General features: G+C 46.3%; 1 protein-coding gene across 2 annotated transcripts in view; it reads left to right on the top strand.

Moving 5' to 3' along the window:
• Positions 1-23,026, top strand: part of malt1 (MALT paracaspase 1) — a 210,270-nt gene that overhangs the window by 80,485 nt on the left and 106,759 nt on the right. For both annotated transcript variants that reach the window (XM_072497344.1, XM_072497345.1), the window contains exons 6-8: positions 665-843; positions 8,650-8,746; positions 14,944-14,970. In XM_072497344.1, coding sequence (XP_072353445.1) covers positions 665-843; positions 8,650-8,746; positions 14,944-14,970 — 303 coding nt within the window. The remainder of the gene's footprint in view (positions 1-664; positions 844-8,649; positions 8,747-14,943; positions 14,971-23,026) is intronic.

Genomic DNA, 23,026 nt, shown 5'->3' with positions numbered 1-23,026 from the left:
GTGGGAAATCACGGTTGAGGAAGAAAAAACAAATTTTCAAGGCACCATTTTGGAAAGTGGCATCATCGGAACAAATGTGATGGAGGCGAAGGAGCTGAGAGAAAGGGATGGAGAGCTTACAGGGTGTAGGGTGCAAATACCTGTAGTCCAGATGGGTGTGGGAGTCAGTGGGCTTGCAATGGATATTAGTAGATAGTCTATTGCCGGAAATGGAGACAGAAAGATCAAGGAAGTGACTGAGATGGACCAGGTGAAAGTGATGGAGGGGTGGAAACTGTAAGCAAAGTTGATGGATTTTTCCAGGTCCGGACGAGAGCATGAAGCGGCACTAAAATAGTCATCAATGTATCGGTAAAGGAGTTGTGGGAGGGGACCCGGGTTGGCCTGGAACAAGGAATGTTTCACATACCCCATAAAAAGACAAGCGTAGCTCGGACCCACGGTCTTCCCTTATCTGTTCGACTGGTTACATCCTCAAAAAACATCCAGTAGATTTGTTAAGCATGAGTTGCCTTTCATAAACCCATGCTGGCTTTGTCCAATTCCGTTAATGCTTTCCAAAAGTTCTGTTATCACGTCTTTCTATAACTTTCATGACTTTATAGTTTAAAGTCTAAGCTTATTTAATGATCAGCTGTTGAAAATAGAATTATTTTCCTTCTAGGAAGAAGATTCTATACACCTGAGACCAGTCTTCAGATTATAAACCAGCCACAAACCCAAAAACTGAAGATAGGAGACACACTTCTTTTGAACTGTACTGCAATTGGAATACCAATGCCACGTTATCAATGGATAAGAAATGGACTACCAGTCAGCTATGGTTGTGAAAGGCACTACAAGGTAATTTTCAGTGCAATATGGCTGTTTAAGTGTACCCCGTGAAAAATATACCCTGTTTAAATGTACAACTTTCTTTCACCTACCACGTTTAGATTAGATTTTTTTTCTTTGTTCGTTCATAGAGTGTGGGCATCGCTGGCTGGGTCAGCATTTATTGCCCATCCCATTAGGGCATTTAAGAGTCAACCACATTGCTGTGGGACTGGAGTCACATGTAGACCAGACCAGATAAGGACAGCAGATTTCCTTCCCGAAAGGACATTAGTGAACCAGATGGGTTTTTATAACAATTGATAATGATTTCTGGTCATTATTAGACTTTTAATTCTAGATTTTAATTGAATTCAAATTCCACCATCTGCCCTGGTGGGATTTGAACCCATGTCTCCAGAGCATTACCCTGGGTCTTTGGATTACTAGTACAGTGACAATACCACTACGCACTGCTTCCCCTAGATTAGATAGGAACACACGAAGAAAGAACACAGGATTAGGTTTAGAGTGCATGATTGTAAACACACAAAATGTAGTGAATAAGGTTGGTGAGCTACAAGTGCAAATAGCCATGTGGGAACAATATGTAATGACAGTAATGGAACCAAGGTTTATCATTGAGGGGACCGGACACTTAATGTTCAGGGATACAAAATGTTCAGAAAAGATGGGAAGGAAAAATGGGATATGGCTGATAGTACTAATTAGGGAAGTGAGTGTAATACGATGAACGGAGAGGGAAAGTGAAAAGGACCATAACACTGGCAAAGGGAGAAATGAACTGAATGGCAGCCAACATTAAATAGTAGGTAGGTAGTAAAGATCAGGGGTGGGATTATTCCGTAATCGGCGGGGCGGGCAACTCCGGCGAGACGGAGTGGCGTGAACCACTCCGGCATCGGGCCGCCCCAAAGGTGCAGAATCCTCCACACCTTCAGGGGCTAGGCCCGCCCCGGAGAGGTTTGCACCCCACCGGCTGGCGGGGAAGGGGCTTGGCCCCACACCAACCAGTGCCGATGGGCCTTTGCTGGCCAGCGCGGGTTGGCGCATGCGCGGGAGCGCCAGCGTGTGCTGGCATCATCCCCGCGCATGCGCAGAGGGCTTCGTTTCCGCACCGGGAATGGTGGACCGGTACAGCCTCTGGTGTGGAAGAATAGAGTGCCCCCACGACACAGGCCCGCCCGCGGATCTGTGGGCCCCAATCGCGGCCCAGGCCACCGTGGGGGCACCTCCCGGGGCCAGATCACCTCGCGCCCCCCCCCCCAAGAACCCTGGAGGCCGCCCGCGCCGCCAGGTCCCGCCGGTAAGGACCTACTCCAATTTACGCCGGCGGGACTGGCAAAAGACGGGCGAGACTCCGGCCCATCGTGGGCCAGAGAATTTGGGCGGCCCCGGGGCCCATTGAGTCGCGCCGGACCCCGCCATTCTCTGAGGCGGGCGGCGCGACCCACACCGGGCTGTTTTTGGGGGGCCGGAGAACTTGGAGGACGTCGGGGGCGGGATTCACGCCGACCCCCGGCAATTCTCCAACCCGGCGGGGGCTCGGATAATCCCGTCCCATGTACTTGATTATTCTATAGGCCTCCAGATACAGGGATAGAGGAAAAAATCTGCAATAAATCATGAGACATGTGCAAGTGCTGTAGACTAGTAAGTTAGGATCCTGAAATTCCCAAATATCAAATGGGTATATTAATGGAGTAAAGGATAATAATGGGAGAGGAATTTCTGAAGTGTGTTCAGTATAACATCCTTGACCAGCATGTTTGCAGTCTCACTCGGAAGGAGACATTGCGCGACCAGATTCTAAGTGATGAGATGGGCCAAGTTGGCCAAATGTCTGTGGGGGAACACTTGGACAAGAGTGATCATTGTATCATAAGGCTTAGATTTGTAATGGGAAAAGAAAATCAGTGAATCAACGGGGGAAGATGTGTCAGAGGATTGGAGAGTGGCAAATGATCAAGAAAGGGGTTAAAGGTTTGACTAATCTGATTGGATTTTTTGATGAAGTAACAGCGAAGGTTGATGAAGGGATGTTGTCTTTATGAATTTGGAGAAAGTATTTGACAAAGTACCACGTAAAAGGGTCATTGTCAGCTTGGATTTAAAAAATGGCTTCGGACAGAACCAGTGAGTCGTGGTAAATGGTTATTTTCAGAGAGAAGGATGGTAGACAGTGGGGTTCCCTAATGTTCTGTGGTCAGGATGGCATGGTGGCGCCGTGGTTAGCACTGCTGCTTCCCGACGACGGGGACCTGGGTTCAATCCCGGCCCCGGGTCACTGTCGGTGTGGATTTTGCACATTCTCCCCGTGTCTGCGTGGGTCTCACCCCCACAACTCAAAGATGTTCAGGGTAGGTGAATTGGGCAGGCTAAATTGCCCCTTAATTAGGGAAAAAAAACGTAATTAAAAAATGTTCTGTGGTTAGGCCACTGTCTATTTGTATTTAGAAATTAATTAGAGATTGGAATACTGAGTAAAATTTCAAAATTTGCTGATGATGCCAAATTTTAAACGGTGGCAAACAATGAGGACAATACCAATCAACTGCAACAGGACATGGATGGGTTAACAGGGCAGAAAAATGACAGATGGATTTAAAACAGAGAAGTGAGATGATGCATTTTGGCAAAATGGATCAGGAGAGGCAACTTGAACATACTGATACCATTGTAATGAGTGCACAGGCACAGGGACACTTGGGGTTCATGTACACAAACCCTTGAAAAAGAGAGTAGTTTGCAAGCACATGAGATCTTGGCCTTCCTAAATCATCGTTTTGTGTACACAAACAAGGGAGTAATAGTGAAACTTTTCAAAGCACTGGCCAGTCGACCACATACCTAAAAAGCAAGACGGTAGCCAGGAAAAGGGTTGGTCCACTGAAGGATAGGCAGGGGAATCTATGTGTGGAGCCAGAGGTACTAAATGAATACTTTGCATCAGTATTCACCAAAGAGAAGGAATTGGTGGATGTTGAATCTGGAGAAGGGTGTGTAGATAGCCTGGGTCACATTGAGATCCAAAAAGATGAGGTGTTGGGCGTCTTGAAAAATATTAAGGTAGATAAGTCACCAGGGCCTGATGGGATCTACCCCAGAATACTGAAGGGGGCTGGAGAGGAAATTGCTGAGGCTTTGACAGAAATCTTTGGATCCTCACTGTCTTCAGGTGATGTCCCGGAGGACTGGAGAATAGCCAATGTTGTTCCTGATAATCCAGGGAACTACAGGCCAGTGAGCCTTATGTCAGTGGTTGGGAAATTACTGGAGAGAATTCTTCGAGACAGGATCTACTCCCATTTGGAAGCAAATGGACGTATTAGTGAGAGGCAGCATGGTTTTGTGAAGGGGAGGTCGTATCTCACTAACTTGCTCAGAGTTTTTCGAAGAGGTTACAAAGATGATTGATGCAGGTAGGGCAGTGGATGTTGTCTATATGGACTTTAGTAAGGCCTTTGATAAGGTCCCTCGTGGTAGATTGGTACAAAAGGTGAAGTCACACGGGATCAGGGGTGAGCTGGCAAGGTGGATACAGAACTAGCTAGGTCATAGAAGGCAGAGAGTAGCAATGGAAGGGTGCTTTTCTAATTAGAGGGCTGTGACTAGTGGTGTTCCGCAGAGATCAATGCTGGGACCTTTCCTGTTCGTAGTATACATAAATGATTGGGAGGAAAATGTAACAGGTCTGATTAATACGTTTGCAGACAACACAAAGGTTGGTGGAATTGCAGATAGCGATGAGGACTGTCAGAGGATACAGGAGGATTTAGATCGTTTGGAGAGTTGGGCGGAGAGATGGCAAATGGAGTTTACTCCGGACAAATGTGAGGTAATGCATTTTGGAAGGTCTAATGCAGGTAGGGAATATACAGTGAATGGTAGAACCCTCAAGAGTATTGAAAGTCAGAGAGAGCTAGGTGTACAGGTCCACAGGACACTGAAAGGGGCAACACAGGTGGAGAAGGTAGTCAAGAAGGCATATGGCATGCTTGCCTTCATTGGCCGGGGCATTGAGTATAAGAATTGGCAAGTCATGTTGCAGCTGTACAGAACCTTAGTTAGGCCACACTTGGAGTATAGTGTTCAATTCTGGTCGCCACACTACCAGAAGGATGTGGAGGCTTCAGAGCGGGTGCAGAAGAGATTTACCAGGATGTTGCCTGGTATGGAGGGCATTAGCTATGAGGAGCGGTTGAATAAACTCGGTTTGTTCTCACTGGAACGACGGAGGTTGAGGGGCGACCTGATAGAGGTTTACAAAATTATGAGGGGCATAGACAGAGTGGATAGTCAGAGGCTTTTCCCCAGGGTAGAGGGGTCAATTACTAGGGGGCATAGGTTTAAGGTGCAAGGGGCAAGGTTTAGAGGAGATGTACGAAGCAAGTTTTTTTACACAGAGGGTAGTGGGTGCCTGCAACTCGCTGCCGGAGGAGGTGGTGGAAGCAGGGACGATAGTGACATTTAAGGGGCATCTTGACAAATACATGAATAGGATGGGAATAGAGGGATACGGACCCAGGAAGTGTAGAAGATTGTAGTTTAGTCGGGCAGCATGGTCGGCACAGGCTTGGAGGGCCAAAGGGCCTGTTCCTGTGCTGTACTTTTCTTTGTTCTTTGTTCTAGAGTATCATGTCCAGTTCTGGTCACCATGCACTAGGTAGGATGTGAGGGACCTTGAGAAGGTGCAGAGGAGATTTAGCAGAATAGTTTCAGCGATGAGGCATTGTAGCTGCAACGTTAGGATGTGGATTTTCTCCTTGGAGAAAAGGCGGTTTAGGGGAGATTTGATAGAAGTGCTCACGATCGTGACAAGTTTAGATACGGTAGACAAAGAAAAGCTGTTTGCGTTTGCTGATGGTGCAAGGATTAGAAGATGCAGGTTTTAAGGTTTTGAGCAAGGGTGCTGAGGTGATTCCACTCTAGGAATTGAGTTGGGGCATGGAACTGCCAGAATGGCTCCATGGAAAATCAGCATTGACTCAATGGGAAATATGACCTCCTTCTGTGCCATTCTGACTCTATTCATTTTTCTTGTTCTAACTTGTTCTAACTGATGAATAATAGCAATCTCTGAATCAGGAGATTGCACGTTTGAAACTCAAATCATGACATAATCTACTCTGATATTGAAGTGTATTGATGACATCTTCATTCTGCAGGGGATATGGAGAATTCCATTGCACTATTTGAAGGAAACCAGGGTGTTATCATGGAATATCTCCCTCTGGATCAATAGCTATTGATTTTTTATGTTAAAATTCCTGACTTGCCCAATACCTAATTCTGACTTTGCCTGACCTTGCTTGCAACCGTTTCAATCTGATCTTGAGGCCTCAATCCAGCATGCCTCTTTGTGGTCCTGCAGTTCACCTGTCAAGATTAAAGAAGGCCAGAGTCTCAAGATTGTGACTTTCTCCCAAAAGTCAAAATCCAACCCATTATATTTTGTGACCAGTGTCAATCTTAGCTCAATAGGTAGCACTCACTCTTCTGATACAGAAGAACATGAGTTCAAGTGTTATTGCAGAGCAATATGTACATGATTCAGGCAGACACCTCAATGCAGCACCGAAGGAGTTCTGCACAGTCGGAGGTGCTGTATTTTGGATCTGGCATTCAGCTGAGGCTCCTCCTGCCCTTGGGTGGTATTCTAAGAAGAGCAGGGGTGTTTTCTACAATGTCCTGACCAATATTTAACTCTCAAACAATATCGCTAAAACATATTATCATTTCATTCATCTCATTTTCATTTGTGGGATCTAGCTGTATGAAAATTGGCTGAAGCATTTTCGAGATTACGATAGTGTCATGTGAGAGTACCTTTAAGACATGGATGTTTAAGCAATGTACCTTTAAGAAAACAGTGATGCCAGAGAGTGGGTGGAGCTGGGCTTTTGATCAGCCATTTTGAAGTTTCAGTTTGAAAAAGCGGCTTGTGTGTGTCTGTGTGTTTCCAGAGAGCTGCAGTTTGGAGGAAAAGAGCTTGGGGAGTGTCTGTGTTTTGCAGTGAGCTGTGCTGTCTGCTATCTCTGGATCATTTGGGTGATTTAAACTCTTAATAGTAAAGCCTTTAACCTGATGTGATTCTGTTTAAAGGTGTTAAGTCTCTTGGAAGTTTGAAGGAACATTTTGAGGGATTATTTATTGCTGTAATATTTTCGGAGTTATCTTTGAAGTGAGGGGTGTTAAGAGATCCAATGTTTATTTAAGATGTTAAGTTGAGTTCATGGAATAAACATTGTTTTGTGTTTAAAAACCCATGTGTCCATAATTGCAATCCCACACCTAGGGAACAAGCCGTGTGCTAGGAAAAGCAACAAATACATTAAAGGGGGAGGTTGGTTGAACTCCAAGATACATTTTGGAGTTCTGAAAACGCCTCTCCCATAACAATTTAGTCAATACACTTGTTTGTCCTGAGGTTGTGCAAGGCACAAAACCTATGAATCAATGCTGAGATCTGTTCTCTAAATTCAAGATGCTTCTTTCTGAGGGTTGACTACAATATTATTTCTTTACTTTGTATGGGGGAAAAAAAAGTTCTAGAACGAATGTCTCATATTCACGCTGCTTGCGGGAAATTTACATGACGTGACTGCATATTTGTAAATCGTAAACCAGGAGCACTCAAACTGGGGCACGCTGACCCCTGGGGTGTGCAGAGACTTTCCAGAGCGTCCACGACACAGCGCCTGTGCTTTACTCCCATTATTACTCTTTCGGTGCTCCTCCTCTACCCCCGCTATGAATCTTTACCTGTGCCTGCTGTTATGGACCAGGGTTTAGAGAACCTCAAAGTGTATCATGGAGGTCACCTGACCCACAACTTTTAATAGATTGTGGTATGGGGAGCACATGGCCCCCTCCAAAGGTGTGGTACAGCAGAAATGGAAAAGTATTTTTTAAAGCAAAACAATGTTTATTCTATGAACTCAAATTAACCTTTTTAAAACATACAGTGAACATCTTAGCAACTATCAATTCAAATACAACCCTCAAAGAATCCAACACTACGTAATCCTTAATAACTTCCCAAACAACTTCCAGAAGACAAAAGAAACATATTTTAACAGAAGCACATTAGGTTTACATTCACTACTGAGAACATTTATAATTCTGAATTCACCAAATGATTAAGAGATAGTCTTTTCATGGCAGAGAGATCAACAGCACACCTGCTTTGTCTGGATTCAGCTCCAACACTGAAAACAAAACTAAAACACACCCCGAAAGTAAAAAGCTGATATACAGCCCAGCTCCACCCACACTCTGACATCACTGATGAACACCCATTTCTTAAAGGTACATTTCTTAAACACCCACTTCTTAAAGGTACTCTCACATAACACTGCTCCCTCCAAAACCCAGAGCCCCTGTATATTCTTGTGTTCAAGCTCCCCCTGGGCTCCTTCTTCCTTTGGGCTCTTGTTCTCTCTGGGCTCCATTGGTAGAGAAGCTTGGTAATGAGAAGGAACACCTATTTCACAGATAACTGTAAGTAAATACCTGTTTTCTTTAAATTTTTTAAAAACAACTTTGTATGCAACATTTTCATATTGGAAATATCATATATTATATATTATATATTATAATTCAGAGGGACGGTGTCCGCGATTACGAATTTATTTGAAAAGGGGTTCTCCAACCAAAAATGTTTGAGAATCGTTAATAAAAGACACATCTCACACAATTACATGGTCTGCATGTCTTTTCAATAAGTATCCTGTTTAACAATGTGAATGTGAAGAATTTATTCTGATACATGATATCAGTAACTTATCCAAATAAGCCTTTAATTTAAACTAGATAAGTAAAGTAAATCGGGACAACCAGGGAAAGTACCGTTGCCATGTGTACAATGACAAAGCAGAACAATGGAGTCTGGAAGCAGATGTTCTCATAGGTAAGATGTTAATCCTTTCGATGTTATCAATATTATTCAAAAATGTAATTGAGACTTGACATTGTATAACAAAGTACATATAATCAAAATGAGCCCATTATTCATAACAATGAGATGCTACATTTACTGTGCAAGATGGGGAGGTGAGAGAGAAAATCTTAACTCATCACAGGCATATTCATTGGCCAAAAATGGCACATGTTTTTTCTGAAGCCAGGGGTGAGCAGTGTGATGGTTCAGATGATTTCATCCAGTTCATATCTTGACTGGAAGCTCAACTTATGAAATTATTATGAATTCTGAAACTCACTCACTAACAGTACTGCGGATGTACCTACACCAGATGGCCTGCGGCGGTTCAAGAAGGTGGCTCATGAAGATAATTTGAGGGCCGTCAGCCAATTCTACCCAGCTATTCATCAGTCAGATCAATAAACTATTCACCGTTGATGTGGTTGATGAGCATAGGCTGCCTCTAGATAAGCACTAAATTACCAGTGTCACTTTGATAGTAAAAGACAAGGCTGAAGCACTCACAACCATCATTAGCCAGAAGTGTTGAGTGAATAATCCCTCTTGTCCTTCACCTGAGGCCCCCACCATCATATGTACGAGTCTTCAGTCAATTCAATTCACTCCATCTGATATCAAGAAACAGTTGAAGGCACTGGATACTGCAAAGCATGTGGGCCCTGACAACATCACATTGCAGCACTGAAGACTTTTGCTTCAGAGCTAGCCATACCTTTAGCCAAGCTGTTCCAGTGCAACTCCAACTATGGCATCTCCTCTACAATGTGGAAAATTGCTCATGTATATCTTGTCCACAAATAGCAGGAGAAATCCAATCATGTCATTTAACGCCCTATCAGTCTGCTCTCAATCATATCAAAGCAATGGAAAGCGTTGTCAACATGCTATCAAGGCACTTACTCAGGAACAATCAGCTCACTGATGTTCAATTTGGGTTCTGCTAGCGCCACTTGGCACCACACATCATTATAGCCAAGGAGATGAATTCCAGAGGTGACTGCCATTGTTATCGAGGTCACATTTGACCATGTGGCATCAGGAGCTCTAAGAAAATGGGATTCAGGGGGAAAATTCTCCACTGGTTGGACTCATACCTAGAACAAAGGAAGATGGTTGTGGTTATTGGAGGCCACCCACCAGGGCATGGTTACAGGAGTTATTCAGGGTTGTATCCGAGGCTCAAGTATTTCAGCTGATTTATCAGTGTCCTTCCTTTCAACCAAAGGTCAGATGTATGGGTGTACACTTCTGATTGCAGTGTTCAGCACCTTCACAATTCCTCATATACTGAAGCACTCTGTGCCTGCATGCATCAAGACCTGCATAATATCTAAGTACATTAATGTCACACAAGTGCCAGGAAACGACCATCTGCAATCAGATAGAATCTAATCATCTTCCTTTGTCATTCAATGGCATTACCATCACTGAATCCCCCACCAGCAACAACGGGGGTTACCATTAAACAGAAAATTAACTGGACTGACTTATAAATACAGTGGCTGCAACAGCTGGCCAGAGGCTGGGAATTCTGAGGCGAGTAACTTGCCTCTTGACTCCCCCAGGCCTATCCACCATCTACAAAGCACAAGTCAAGAGTATAATGGAATACTCTCCACTGCCTGGATGAGTGTAGCTCCAACAACACGCAAGAATCTTGACACCATCCACCACAAAATAGCCTGCATGAATAACATGAATAACCTAGGTATGAAATATACTGCAAATGGCAGAACCCTTAGGAACATTAACATGCAGAAGGATCTGGATGTGCAGGCCCATAGTTCCCTAAAAATGGCAACACAAGGTGATTAAGAAGGCAGATAGCATGCTGGCCTTCAACAGCCGAGGCATTGAGTACAGGAGTTAAGAAATCATGTTGCAGCGATATAAAACCTTGCTAGGCCACACTTGGAGTATTGAGTGTAGTTCAGGTCACTACATTATCAGAAGGACGTGGAAGCTTTGGAGACAGTGCAAAAAAAGTTCACCAGGATGTTGCCTGGTCTTGAGGGTGTTGGCTATGAGGAGAGGTTGAATAAACTAGAATTATTTTCACTGGAAAGACGGAGGCTGAGGGAAGACCTGTTAGATGTCTACAAAATTATGAGAGGCATAGACAAGATGGATAGTCAGGCTTATTCCAAGGGTGAAAGTGTCAATTATAAGGGGGCACAGGTTCAAGGGAAAGTTTAAGGGAGATGTGCAGGGTGTATTTTTCATGTAGAGAGAGGTGGGTGCCTGGAATGTGCTGCCAGAGGATGTGGTGGAAGCAGGCACATTAGCAACATTTAAAAGGCATCTGGATGGATACATGAAGAGGGAGGAAATAGAAGGCTACGGACCGAGTTAGGGCATCATGATCGGCACAGGCTTGGAGGGCCGAAGGACCTCGTCCTGTGCTGTACTTTTCTTTGCTCTTATGACCAGCACCCCATCCACTCCCTTAAACATTCATTCTTTCGACCACTGGTGCACAGTGCAGCAGTATGTGCCATTTACAAGATGCGCTGTAACAACTCAACAAAGCTCCTTCTAAAAGCACCTTCCAGACTCACAACCTCTATCAGATTGAATATGAAGGACAGCAGATGCATAGAAACACGACTAACAGCAAGATTTAATCTGAATCACACACGCATACTGGCTTGGAACTATATCGCAGTTCCTTCGTTGGCTACTGAGTCAAAATGCTGGATTTTCTCCCTCAACATCACTGCACTATACGACAAGGACAATTATGCATGGGCAACAAATGATGGCCTGGCACTCAGTGCTCATTTATCAAGAATTAATTTTAAAAGTATCACAATGTCGCTGTGCTCAGTGATAAAAAGACTTTGATGTTCTACTGAGATTGAGTTAAGGTTGGCAGCACCGTATGTTTCTAGGTCAGGTGTTGCATAATTAGATGTGGACATTGAATGCTTGAAATTGAAAGTATTATATTCTCCCATGTTGACACCCTCACCCCAGTAAGTACCAAATTCAAATGGGACAGAAATGGATAAGAGGGTATGTTTTGAATCTTGGCTCATGTCAGAAGTATGTGTAATATGTTACTAATACTGTTCTTCACAATGATTTTCTCTCATTTAGAGGCACTCTAATTGTAAACTGTGAAGGCCGGCACGGTAGCGCAGTGGTAGGAACTGTTGCCTCACAGTGCCAGGGTCCCAGGTCAATTCCCAGCTTGGGTCACTGTCTTTGCGGAGTTTGCACGTTCTCCCCGTGTCTGTGTGGGTTTCCTCCGGGTGCTCCGGTTTCCTCCCACAAGTCCTGAAAGACGTGCTATTAGATGAATTGGACATTCTGAATTCTCCCTCTGTATACCCGAACAGGCGCCGGAGTGTGGTGACTAGGGGATTTTCGCAGTAACTTCATTGCAGTGTTAATGTAAGCCTTCTTGTAATACTAATAAAGATTATTATTATTGTTATAACTGTAAGGACCTTGGTGTAGTGCACCAGTTGCTGTGCAATGTGCCAATGGTTATGTGATTATTAAGCAATGCATTAGAACGCATACTGCTTACTTTCAAGCTCAAATGATTTCTCCAGTGGAAGATGGAAATGGGCTATCCTTCTATCCAAAAGAAAAATGAAGCAAACCTTAGCATATAGAATTCACCATTGCGGGATTTATGACAGAGGTTCATAGGAACAGGAGTAGATCATTCAGCCTGTTCGGCCTGTTCCACCATTCAAGACGATCATGACTGATCAGACACTTCAATGCCTTTTACCCACACAATCCCCATAACCCTTTACATTATTGTTAATCAGAAATCTATCAATTTCTACCTTAAACATATTCCATGGGCCGGATTTCCCCCCCCCCCCCCCCCCTCTCCCCCCACACACACACAAACACACACAATGGCGTATTTTGCTGTGGTGGTGGCAGCCCACAATTGGCCGGCAGCGAGATCTTCCAGTCTCTGCTATCAATTAATTTTCTGTTGTTCGCACCCTCCACCACCAGGGAACCTGTGACAGGGTTTCGCCGTTGGCAGGATCTGTGGAAACTGCCAGAAAATTTCAGCCAGTGACTGAATTTCCATGGCCCACTGGGGTAGATCTGCCACAGCACGTCATCCTATAGAAAATCTAGTAACACGTCAAAGCCAAATGGTTGTTCCAATCAAATAAAGATGGAGATCGGATATGCATTTAGTGGAATTTATAGAAAGCATGTTGTTAGTGAATGTTTTGGGCAGGGATTGTTCCCCTCCAAGCACTTCGCCAACCTGGCTTGGAAATGTATCATTGTTCCTTCACCGTCGCTTGGGTCAAATTCCTGGCACCCCTTGGGTGAACCTACACCATATGCACTGCAGCGAGTTCAAGATGGCAGCTCACCGTCACCTTCTCAAGAGCAATTAGGGAAGGGCAATAAATGCTGACCTAGCCAGCGATGCCCACATCCCTTGCATGAACAAAAAAAGTACATTCTGTCCGAGGTGGGTTAATCAGAGATTTCAAAGTCAGACGTGTATTCATTGTAGAATCTAGATTAGATCACCAGTGGCCATTGTGGAATTTGAACCTGTGTTCTCAGAGCGTTATGCTGGGCTTGTAGATTACTAGTCCAGTGACTTTACCACTATGCCATTATCTCCCCTGTTAAGATTTGGAAAGGGTAAACATTTCAAATGTAAAATACTGTAGATGTCGGAAACCTGAAATAAAAACTGGAAATACTCAGCAGATACACACAGCGTTTGTGGTGGCAGACACAAAGTTAGCTATTCAGGTTGACCCTCTTTCATCGGAACTGGTCAGAACTCATCAGCTCTGAGAAGAGCACATCGACCTGAAACGCTCCTCTCTCCACAGATGCTACCAGGCCCGTTGAGTTTCCCTAGCCTCTTCTGTTTTTATTTAATATGTCATAACCTGCATCAGAACTGGACTCAAGTTTATTCCTATAACTTTATGGCTTTATTTCAGACTTCCAGCACGGGACACTTTCTTTTTTAAAGTCATCAAATGGGAAATTTTAGAGGCATGACAGGTTGCTGGAGTCCTGTTTTTTTAATTAGATAATGACTGACTGCCTTCAATCTGATTCATGGGGAAAGGGTCAATGATGGGCAGGTCTGCTTTATTTTAACTGTTGTTGCTTTTCCTTTATTGGACTCGTTACTTTAGCCTCCAGGTTAGACGGGATTTCTGTTAGATCTAAAAGGATTGAAACACAGGAAGCGCGATGTAATGCACAACAAAAAAAGTCCTGATTTTGGTGTGTATTGTGGGGTCTTTCTCAGCGCCTGCCACTGACCCATCTGTTCGGGTATACAGAGGGAGAATTCAGAATGTCCAATTCATCTAATAGCACGTCTTTCAGGACTTGTGGGAGGAAATCGGAGCACCCGGAGGAAACCCACACAGACACGGGGAGAACGTGCAAACTCCGCAAAGACAGTGACCCAAGCTGGGAATTGACCTGGGACCCTGGCACTGTGAGGCAACAGTTCCTACCACTGCGCTACCGTGCCGGCCTTCACAGTTTACAATTAGAGTGCCTCGAAATGAGAGAAAATCATTTTAAATGCTGCCCCGATCTTTTGACCGCTCTTGGAAACCCACCGTGGCCTCTGGAACCCCCCACTGCCTAATTTACCTTTTAGGGGGTCCCCGGGTCACCTTCACCCCACCTCTTAAGGACACGGCACCCCCGGGCCCAATCCCTAGCATGGACAACCTGGCACCTGGGAACCTTGACATTGGCATCCTGGCAGTTCCACTGCCAGCCTGGCAATGCCACCCAGGCACCCTGGCAGTACCAAAGTGGCACTGCCAGGCTGCCTGGTGGCAGTGCCAAGGTGCTGGGATGGCAGTTCCCAGGTGCCAGTGGGAGTGCCAGGGTACCACCCCACCCAGAGCCTGACCACCCGGGGCCCCCGGATGACTTGGGAGACCCCTCCTGCTGCTGTTACGCCTGGTCCATGTTTGTGGGACCAGTGCTAGACGCCGCCATGGTGAGGTCTCCCAGGTGCGGGTATTTGTTCCCAGGCCTCGGGATAATCAGGCACAGACATCTCATTGGATCTCGCGAGGCGGTCCGAGCGTCGCAAGTCATGCGCGACAAGGCATTTAAATCGCGCCCGGGGTTTATATTTTTCACCGTTACTAACATGTTCTTTTCTAAATCTCTTTCAGATGAGGTGAAGTATCCTGAAGAAATGGGTAAGTGCATTTTTATAAAACAATGTGTTCCAGTCTCTACAGAAATACACTTTAGTTTCCATATTGGAAGATGCAATATGTATTATATCCACATATTACTCCCATGTATGGTGCTAATATTCTCACTGAAAAAGTGTGATAGCTAATTAACTTTACCCTCATTAAAGTCTGAATTAATGCTCGTGTGATCATTGCAGCCACTTAGACCATTAGAGAGTTGGCATTAGAATGCTCTGAGTCAACACAGTGTTTAATCACTCTGCAGGTTGGTTAATGGTAGCCTTTGTTCTGGGATTACATTGAAATCATAAACTTCTTTTAAACAATACAATATGGGCTCAGACAACCAGACATGTTGCATTCCCCTCACTGGTATTATTTTCTTATCAATATTTATTGAGCTCATACTCGAAGCATGGAGTGCAACTAGTAATGAAATATGCCTAAGAATTGCACAACGCTCAGGGTTCTTCTTCAATTTATACATCTATACTATTCCAGTATAAACTCATTAATCACACTAAACCTAACCTGAACATTTTGTCCGTGCATGCCATGACCCATTGCCATTTTATCAGATCAGAGCCATTTCTCCGAAATATAATCCCTGTTGAATAGCTTGTTGTTCCGTGCTGAGGCAGGCCCCCGCACCTGTGTAACAGATATTAATTGAGGTGCTCCCAACCCTGGCCTTCTGCTTGCTGCAGAATATTTTAATTATTTATTTCAGCAAATTGAAGTGTGAATTTGTCGCTGGAAAATTGGGAAGCGCAATAATCAAAATTAACGGCATTCTTTGCAATATTGATGGTGCAGCAAAATCTGGGCCGAGCTTTGTCAATAGACTGAAGCATCACAGCCACATCCTGTCATATCCTCAGCTGAACGTCTCAAACAAGCATTTTCTGGTTAGGTACAGAGGACCTGTTCATTTTCTTTCCTCCTCTTTGTAGTATAAGGGTGTTTGGCATAGCAATGGCTAATATACGACTGGAGAACAGTACAGTCTGATATAAAGGTTCACATATCAAAGGATCTGGGTCAGCGCAAGAGTATGCAGAGACCGAGTGAAAATAAGCATAGAATGAAATCATAGTCTGACCTATACTTTGTACACGTATAGACATAGTTATGTGTAACCAATAAACACCACAATTCAACCATACAAGCCTCTGAACCTCTTCATGATACCAACTGAGAAAACTCTTTCAACACTCTTCACATGTTACAGCTTCTCATGTACAGTGCAGTGCAAAGATGAGAAACCTTCTGAGTGAATGTGCTGAAGCCCGATCTGAAACATATCACTGGGAGTAACCTGCTTGACACTTCCCCTCCTCCTGTTCTCTTGAGATGGAAAAGCCAGTAATATTTTGTTTCTGGATACTTTTTTTCAATTCCGCACCTTAGACTATTCCCCACTGTAGCCACGTAAAATGGCTGTGTTCCGATTAATCTGGCCAAAACCCCGTTTAAAATGGCTAACCCGAAAGACTGCTGGGAAAAGCAGCTAAGAAGACACAAGCAGGCAGCTGCAGACAGTATTGCATATTCGGCTCTGGGAAGTTAGCCCAGATCGATACTCAGGGCTATCAACAGCCCATCAACCCAGGTATTTGCAGTTGCATTCAGGACTGTGTGCAGCCCATCTATTCAGACATCCGCAGTTAAATCGGCTATCCCCGGGAACAATTGCAACATATTAGCAATTGAATACCGGGCCAGACCTGTCAGCGCCTGCAGTGGCCGAAACAAAGACAGGTGAGCGACCACCCCCCGATCGAGGAATCGCCTCACCATTGGACACATCGACCCCAGAGATTGGGGACAGATCCAATCACTTGGGACTCAGGGTCAAGGGCCGCCCCGGGAGGCGGGATGCCCCTGGGCCCTATAAAAGTGAGGGTCCAAATTCAGATCGCTCTCTCTCTCTCCTCTTCGCCTGCTCGAGACCTTCGCAAGAACAGCAACCGGCAACTAAGTTTGAATCCAGCGATCGCTATCCGGTAGAGACACCTAGCCACCGACCTGTAGCAGCCTTTTGAATCCCGCGGGCCAGATCTGATTGGACAAGCCATTTGTTTCCCTGACCTGGTGGGCTCTTCCTAAGTTAAGTATTGGCCAGTAGTGATAGGTTTATTATATAGATAGTAGTATTAGTGTATTAATATTGCTTGTTGTATATAATAAATGACCGTTGTTTTAATCCTTACTAAGCGGTGTGCTGTGTTATTAATCATAACCTAAACTTGAACCACGTGGCGGTATCATAAAGATACCTGGCGACTCATGAGCAAAGGTGACGTAAACAGAGCAAATAGACTAAGGTTGAAAGGAGCAACATAATTGGCGACTCTGGTGGGACCCGACATAGATGTGGAAAACCACTCCGGGAGAAACCCAACATTTGAATTAGAATCCAATCGGAAACAGAAAAAAACCACAAGTGTTCAAGCGGTTCTGGTTAATAATTCACAATTCGGAAGTGTGTGTATGCATGCGTAACTAACAGGGTTATAAGGCAAAACTTATAGATTTTTTTGTTGCGTCAAAACTATCGGCAGTTGGTATTTCGGAAATTAGCTCAAGCCGTACCCGCATCTACCACACCATCTTAGCCCCCTGTTCCAAATTTGAACGTAACGAGCAGATAAGAGAGAGCCATGCAGGCAATGCAAGCGATGCAGCGCCTCATGAACCCCGAAGATTTTGCTGTCGCACCAGTCAGCAGCGTAGGAGCGGGACAGTGTCCCGTTTGGGAAGTGGAAATCCGCAAATTTCTGCAGGGCAAAGGATGGCCCATGTGGAAGGATTTCTGCAATAACGACGACTCAGGTCCTGGAAGTATAGGGCATACTTGGTGGGAGAACCTGAGTGAGATCCACAGAAAGAGTTTAGCAAAAGCGCGCAAGCCGATGGCAATTGTGTCCTGTCTGGCACAATTGCGAGGCACAGAGGAGGTCGTCAGGACGCTCCGCAAAGAAGTAGAAGGCATACATCGGACGAGTAAAATCGATGTATGCGAAATTGAGAAAGAGAACCTGGAGTTAAAAGGGAAATTAGCAGCAAAGGAGGAAGAGGTGGCTGACGCCAAACGGGGTCACCAATCTTGTCTGGCGCACTTGAGTAGTTTCCAGTCACAATATGAAAAGGCTTATCAGGACCTGCAGCGTGCAGTCCTGGTAAAGAAAGAAACAGAAAACCAGGTAGAGACGCTCCAGAAACAATGCAGTGATCTCAAGACAGCCTTGAGAGCACTCCACGCCACAACCACGGAACAAAGGCAGAGTACTTTGGACCATGCAAAGTGCCGAAAGCAGGTTGCAGACGTGAAAGCACTGCTTTCTGTCCAAAAGGGATTTCAAGAAACCTTTGGGGAAAGTTTAGAACAGGAAGACGGCCCTGATTGGGAAGAATTGCAAGAGACAGCGCAGAGATATGTTCAGGGAGCATGTGCGCAGGGAAAACCCCAAAGGAGGAAAGCACCCCCACCCCCCACACAACAGATAATACAGGCTCCCATGAACCCTGTAACAACCCTCCGCACCGCCACAGCAGACGAGGCGGAGGTCTTATATTCCACCCCCCTCACAGTGACCCAATTACGGGACGCGTGTGCCAAAATCACACCGTTCCTCCCCGCTTCGGACCCACACCATTTCTTTGCCACCGTCAAACACCAGGCGACCATGTACGGCCTGGATGAGAAAGAGCAGGTAAAGCTCACGGTCCTCAGCTTAGACCCATCGGTCGCAGCAGCCCTTCCCGAACCACAGAATGTAGGAGGAGGCACCCTTGCAGAAATGCATGCCGCGATCCTGGATGCGATCGGGTACAACCGGGGCGACCCCTTAGACGGTCTGAATAAATGCAGACAGAAAAAGTCTGAACACCCCACAGCGTTCGCAGGACGCTTTTTGATTCATTTTGAAGCCGTTTTCAGCAACGTAGATCGTGCCCATTTGTCCCCAGACAATATTGCCAAGTGGACCGCACCCTTATCTCCCATGCCACGGAAGCAGGACAGAATGCCTGTAGCAATTATGACCCCTTGGTGGAGCCTCATAATGAGAAGTGGGTGGTCAAAAGATTGTCCCGCGTTTGGGAACAAGCGGCTCACGGTAAATCAGCAACTAGAACCCCTGAGGAGAACCAAGCCGCCGCAGACGTGCAGGCAGTAAGAACCACTCTCCACAACCCCGCCTGGGTAAACGAGGGAAAGAACAGCCCCCCAGCCAAACCGCAAGAGTGCTACAATTGTGGACAGTTGGGACATTTTGCAAGAGAATGCAATGGCCCTAAAAACCCACAGAGAGCCCATCAGACCGGCGCTCCCAATAAGAAAAGGGCAGAGCCCATACATAGCGTTAGCGCCCTGTCCGATCAGACAGACTTGACCGGAACGGACTGACGGTGTATAGGCTCCCCCAGCTGGGTCTGCGATACCCTTTGGGATAGGTCAGGACGACCCGTAGTCGCAGCAAGGGTTAGGGGACAGCCGATCGAGCTTCTCTGGGACACAGGAAGGTCCCGCACAACCTTAAATTCCTCCACCCTTGGTAAGGACACGTGGCCCACCACATCCACTATCACCCTCAGCGGCTTCACAGGCCACTTACAACAGGGGCATATCACGACCCCTGTACCCATCCAGATCGGAAATATTAATACAAAGCACCCCGTAGTGTTAGTCGACCTGCCCCCAACAGCAGAGCACATTTTAGGGATCGATTTTATGAACTCACACCACATCTCCTTCGATCCAGTCAACCAGTGTGTCTGGAAGATGGCGAAATCCGCTAGAGCCCCCGCAGCATTCAATATAGGGGACTACATGAACAAAATCAGCGCCGTAGGCGAGTTTTGGTTTAACCCCAGCACACTTAGCACGGACAGACAGGTTAGGGCAGTCCTGCAGAAAAACAGGGCAGCATTTGCAACCCATATACACGACTGTGGACGGATGACCGGCTCCGTACAGATAACCGGACCGGATCCAAGACCCCAGAAACAGTCCGGATTTCCCCTAGAAGCAGAGGGAGAAATCCTAAAGGTCATAGAAAGCTTGTTAGAACAGGGCGTCCTAAGACCGGTAGCCTCGACTAACAATGCCCCGATTTGGCCAGTAAGGAAACCCGACGGATCATGGCGTTTAACCATTGATTATCGGGAACTCAATAAAGTCACCCCCGCAGCAGCCCCCACCGTTGCAACAAGTCCGAGACCATGCTCAAACAGGGACTCCATGCCCAATATTTCATGGTTTTGGGTGTCAGTAATGGGTTCTGGTCCATTCCATTGGCGAAGGCGTGCCAGTACAAATTTGCCTTCACTTTCCGAGCGCAGCAGTACACGTGGACATGCCTGCCACAAGGCTTCCACAACTCCCCCTCCATTTCCCACCGACAGCTGGCAAATGGACTAGCAAAACTTTCTTGCCCCCGAATGTCTGGTACAGTATGTAGACGATCTACTACTGCAGACAGACACAAAGGAAGAGCACATTGAGCTTCTGTCCGAACTCCTGGAGTTACTACACTCCACTGGCTGTAAAGTAAACCCCAAAAATGCCCAAATATTGGAAGAAAAGGTGATATATTTGGGTACTATCATCACACACGGCAAACGCGAGATCGAGCACAAAAGAATTGACTCGATCGCTAAATTGCCCCTTCCCCAACACGTGTCAGCCCTCCGGTCGTTTTTAGGGCTGGTTGGCTACTGCCGAAACCACATTGACGGTTTCGCCAGCAAGGCAGAGCCCCTCTCGGAACTTCTAAAGAAAGGAACCCCCTGCGAATGGCTTCCGCAGCATACGGTGGCTGTGGAATCACTAAAACAGGCACTCATAGCCGCCCCCGCACTACAAGTTCCCGACCCGCTTTCCCCTTTCGCCATAGAGGTAGCGACCACAGGCCGCACCCTTTCAGCTGAGCTCCTGCAGGAACGGCACGACCAGCTAAGACCCGTAGCTTATGCCTCCCGAATTTTAGACGCTGTGGAGCAGGGATTTTCGCCTGTGAGAGGCACCTGCTCGCAGTTTTCTGGGCAGTCCAGTACTTTTCCTACATTACCGGACTGAACGCCATCACCATTTTGACCGAGCACACCCCCACACAACTTTTACTGGACGGACGACTTAAAGACGGTACCGTCAGCCAAATACGCGCTGCTAGGTGGACCCTTCTCTTACAAGGACGGGACATCACAGTAAAACGGACAAAGACTCACACATACTTAGCGGACAATCTACAGTACCCCGGAACCCCCCATGAGTGTGAAATCATCTCGCCCCACCATAGTACAGGCCCCTTTATAGCCAGAACACCCCCCAGAAAACTAGCCACTCCATCTCAGAACCCCCCCTCACCTGGACACATGTGACCCCATCAGGATTTATGTGGATGGATCTTCCACAATCCTGGATGGGCAACGCATAACAGGTTGTGGGATTTATGTGGAGGACGCGCAGGGACGCGCCCTCGAAGAAATCACATTAAAATTGCCCGGGCACTTGGGTGCGCAGGCAGCAGAGCTTGCGGCCATCGCCTATATTGTAGACCACCCAGATTCCTTCTCCAGCCCAGCAGACATATATTCAGATAGTCTGTACGTCTGCAACAGCCTCACCGAATTTCTGCCCCTCTGGGAAACAAGAGGATTTGTTTCCACGGATGGAAAACCCCTCCCCTCAGCCCCATTACTCCGCCTTATTCTGGAAAAGGCCAAGAACAGGACTTTTGGCATTATAAAAGTCCGCAGTCACCATCGTTCTTCCCCCCCTGGAAATGTAAAAGCCGACGCGCTGGCAAAGGCAGGATCCAGTCATGGGTACTTTTGGAAGCCCCCCGGGAGTGCGCCAGTGAGTGCAGTTCAGGTCGCGCAGACTAGGATCGAGGATCTAGTAGCAGCCCAGAAGCAGGATTATGCTCTCACGGAGATCGTGAAAGGGAAGTTTCCAGCCTCATACGAGAGGTACCGGAATACCATAACCACACATGATGGTGTGGTGCTAAAAGACAGCCTTTACGTGGTTCCTGCACAGGATAGGAATCAGATGATCTGTCTATTCCATGACGGTCATGGACACCAGGGAATAGAACCCACCGCAGCCCACCTCAAGCAGCTTTGTTGGTGGCCTAATCTTAAAGAGGATGTATCCCATTACATTGAAAATTGCCTCATCTGCGCGCAAAACAACCCAGATAGGTATGCCAAAAAGGCACATCTCAGCCACACCCGACCCGTTAACGGCCCCTGGACGAACCTCCAGATCGATTTTATAGGTCCATTGCCCCCTTGCAAGAATGGCTATAAATATGTTCTGGTGGTCATTGACACTTTTACAAAGTGAGTGGAAGCATTTCCAGCCCGCACCAACACCGCGAAAACCACCGCCAAAATCCTAACCCACCACATCTTCACAAGATGGGGACTCCCCCGCAGTATTGAATCGGACCAAGGTTCTCACTTTACGGGACGGGTCATGCAGAACGTCCTCACTATATTTGGCATAACCCAAAAATTTCACATTGCGTACCACCCTCAGTCGAGTGGTATAGTGGAGCGCATGAATCGGACCCTAAAAACCACCCTTAGAAAAATGGTCCAGCAAAACAACACCACTTGGGATTCGGTCCTCCCCTTTGCGCTGATGTTTTTGCGTAACACTGTTTCCACCTCCACAGGTTTCACCCCATACACCCTCATGACCGGATGCCCCATGAAAGGGACAGAATACTTGCTAGGTTTAGACCTAACCAGCCCCGAAGTCACGGCCCTCACCCACGAGAAGGCCGTGGAACAACTACTTGCAAATATAAAAACGGCTCAGCTAGCAGCCGCTGTTAAACTGGGCACTAAAAGAAAACAGAGCAAGGCCTGTTTTGCTAAGGCAGTACATGCCACGGAGTACAACATAGGACAACAAGTAATGTTGTCCGTGTACAACCCCAGCACGTTTCTGTCTCCAAAATATTCGGGTCCCTATTCAATTACGGACAAAATAAGCCCGTCGGTATATGAAATTAAATACCCAAATGGTAAGACTGCATGG

The sequence above is a fragment of the Scyliorhinus torazame genome, chromosome 3 (assembly GCF_047496885.1).
Source record: "Scyliorhinus torazame isolate Kashiwa2021f chromosome 3, sScyTor2.1, whole genome shotgun sequence".
NCBI classification, from domain to species: Eukaryota; Metazoa; Chordata; class Chondrichthyes; order Carcharhiniformes; family Scyliorhinidae; genus Scyliorhinus; species Scyliorhinus torazame.
Note: the sequence above shows the minus strand (reverse complement) of the source record. Positions and strands in the feature narration are given on the sequence as shown.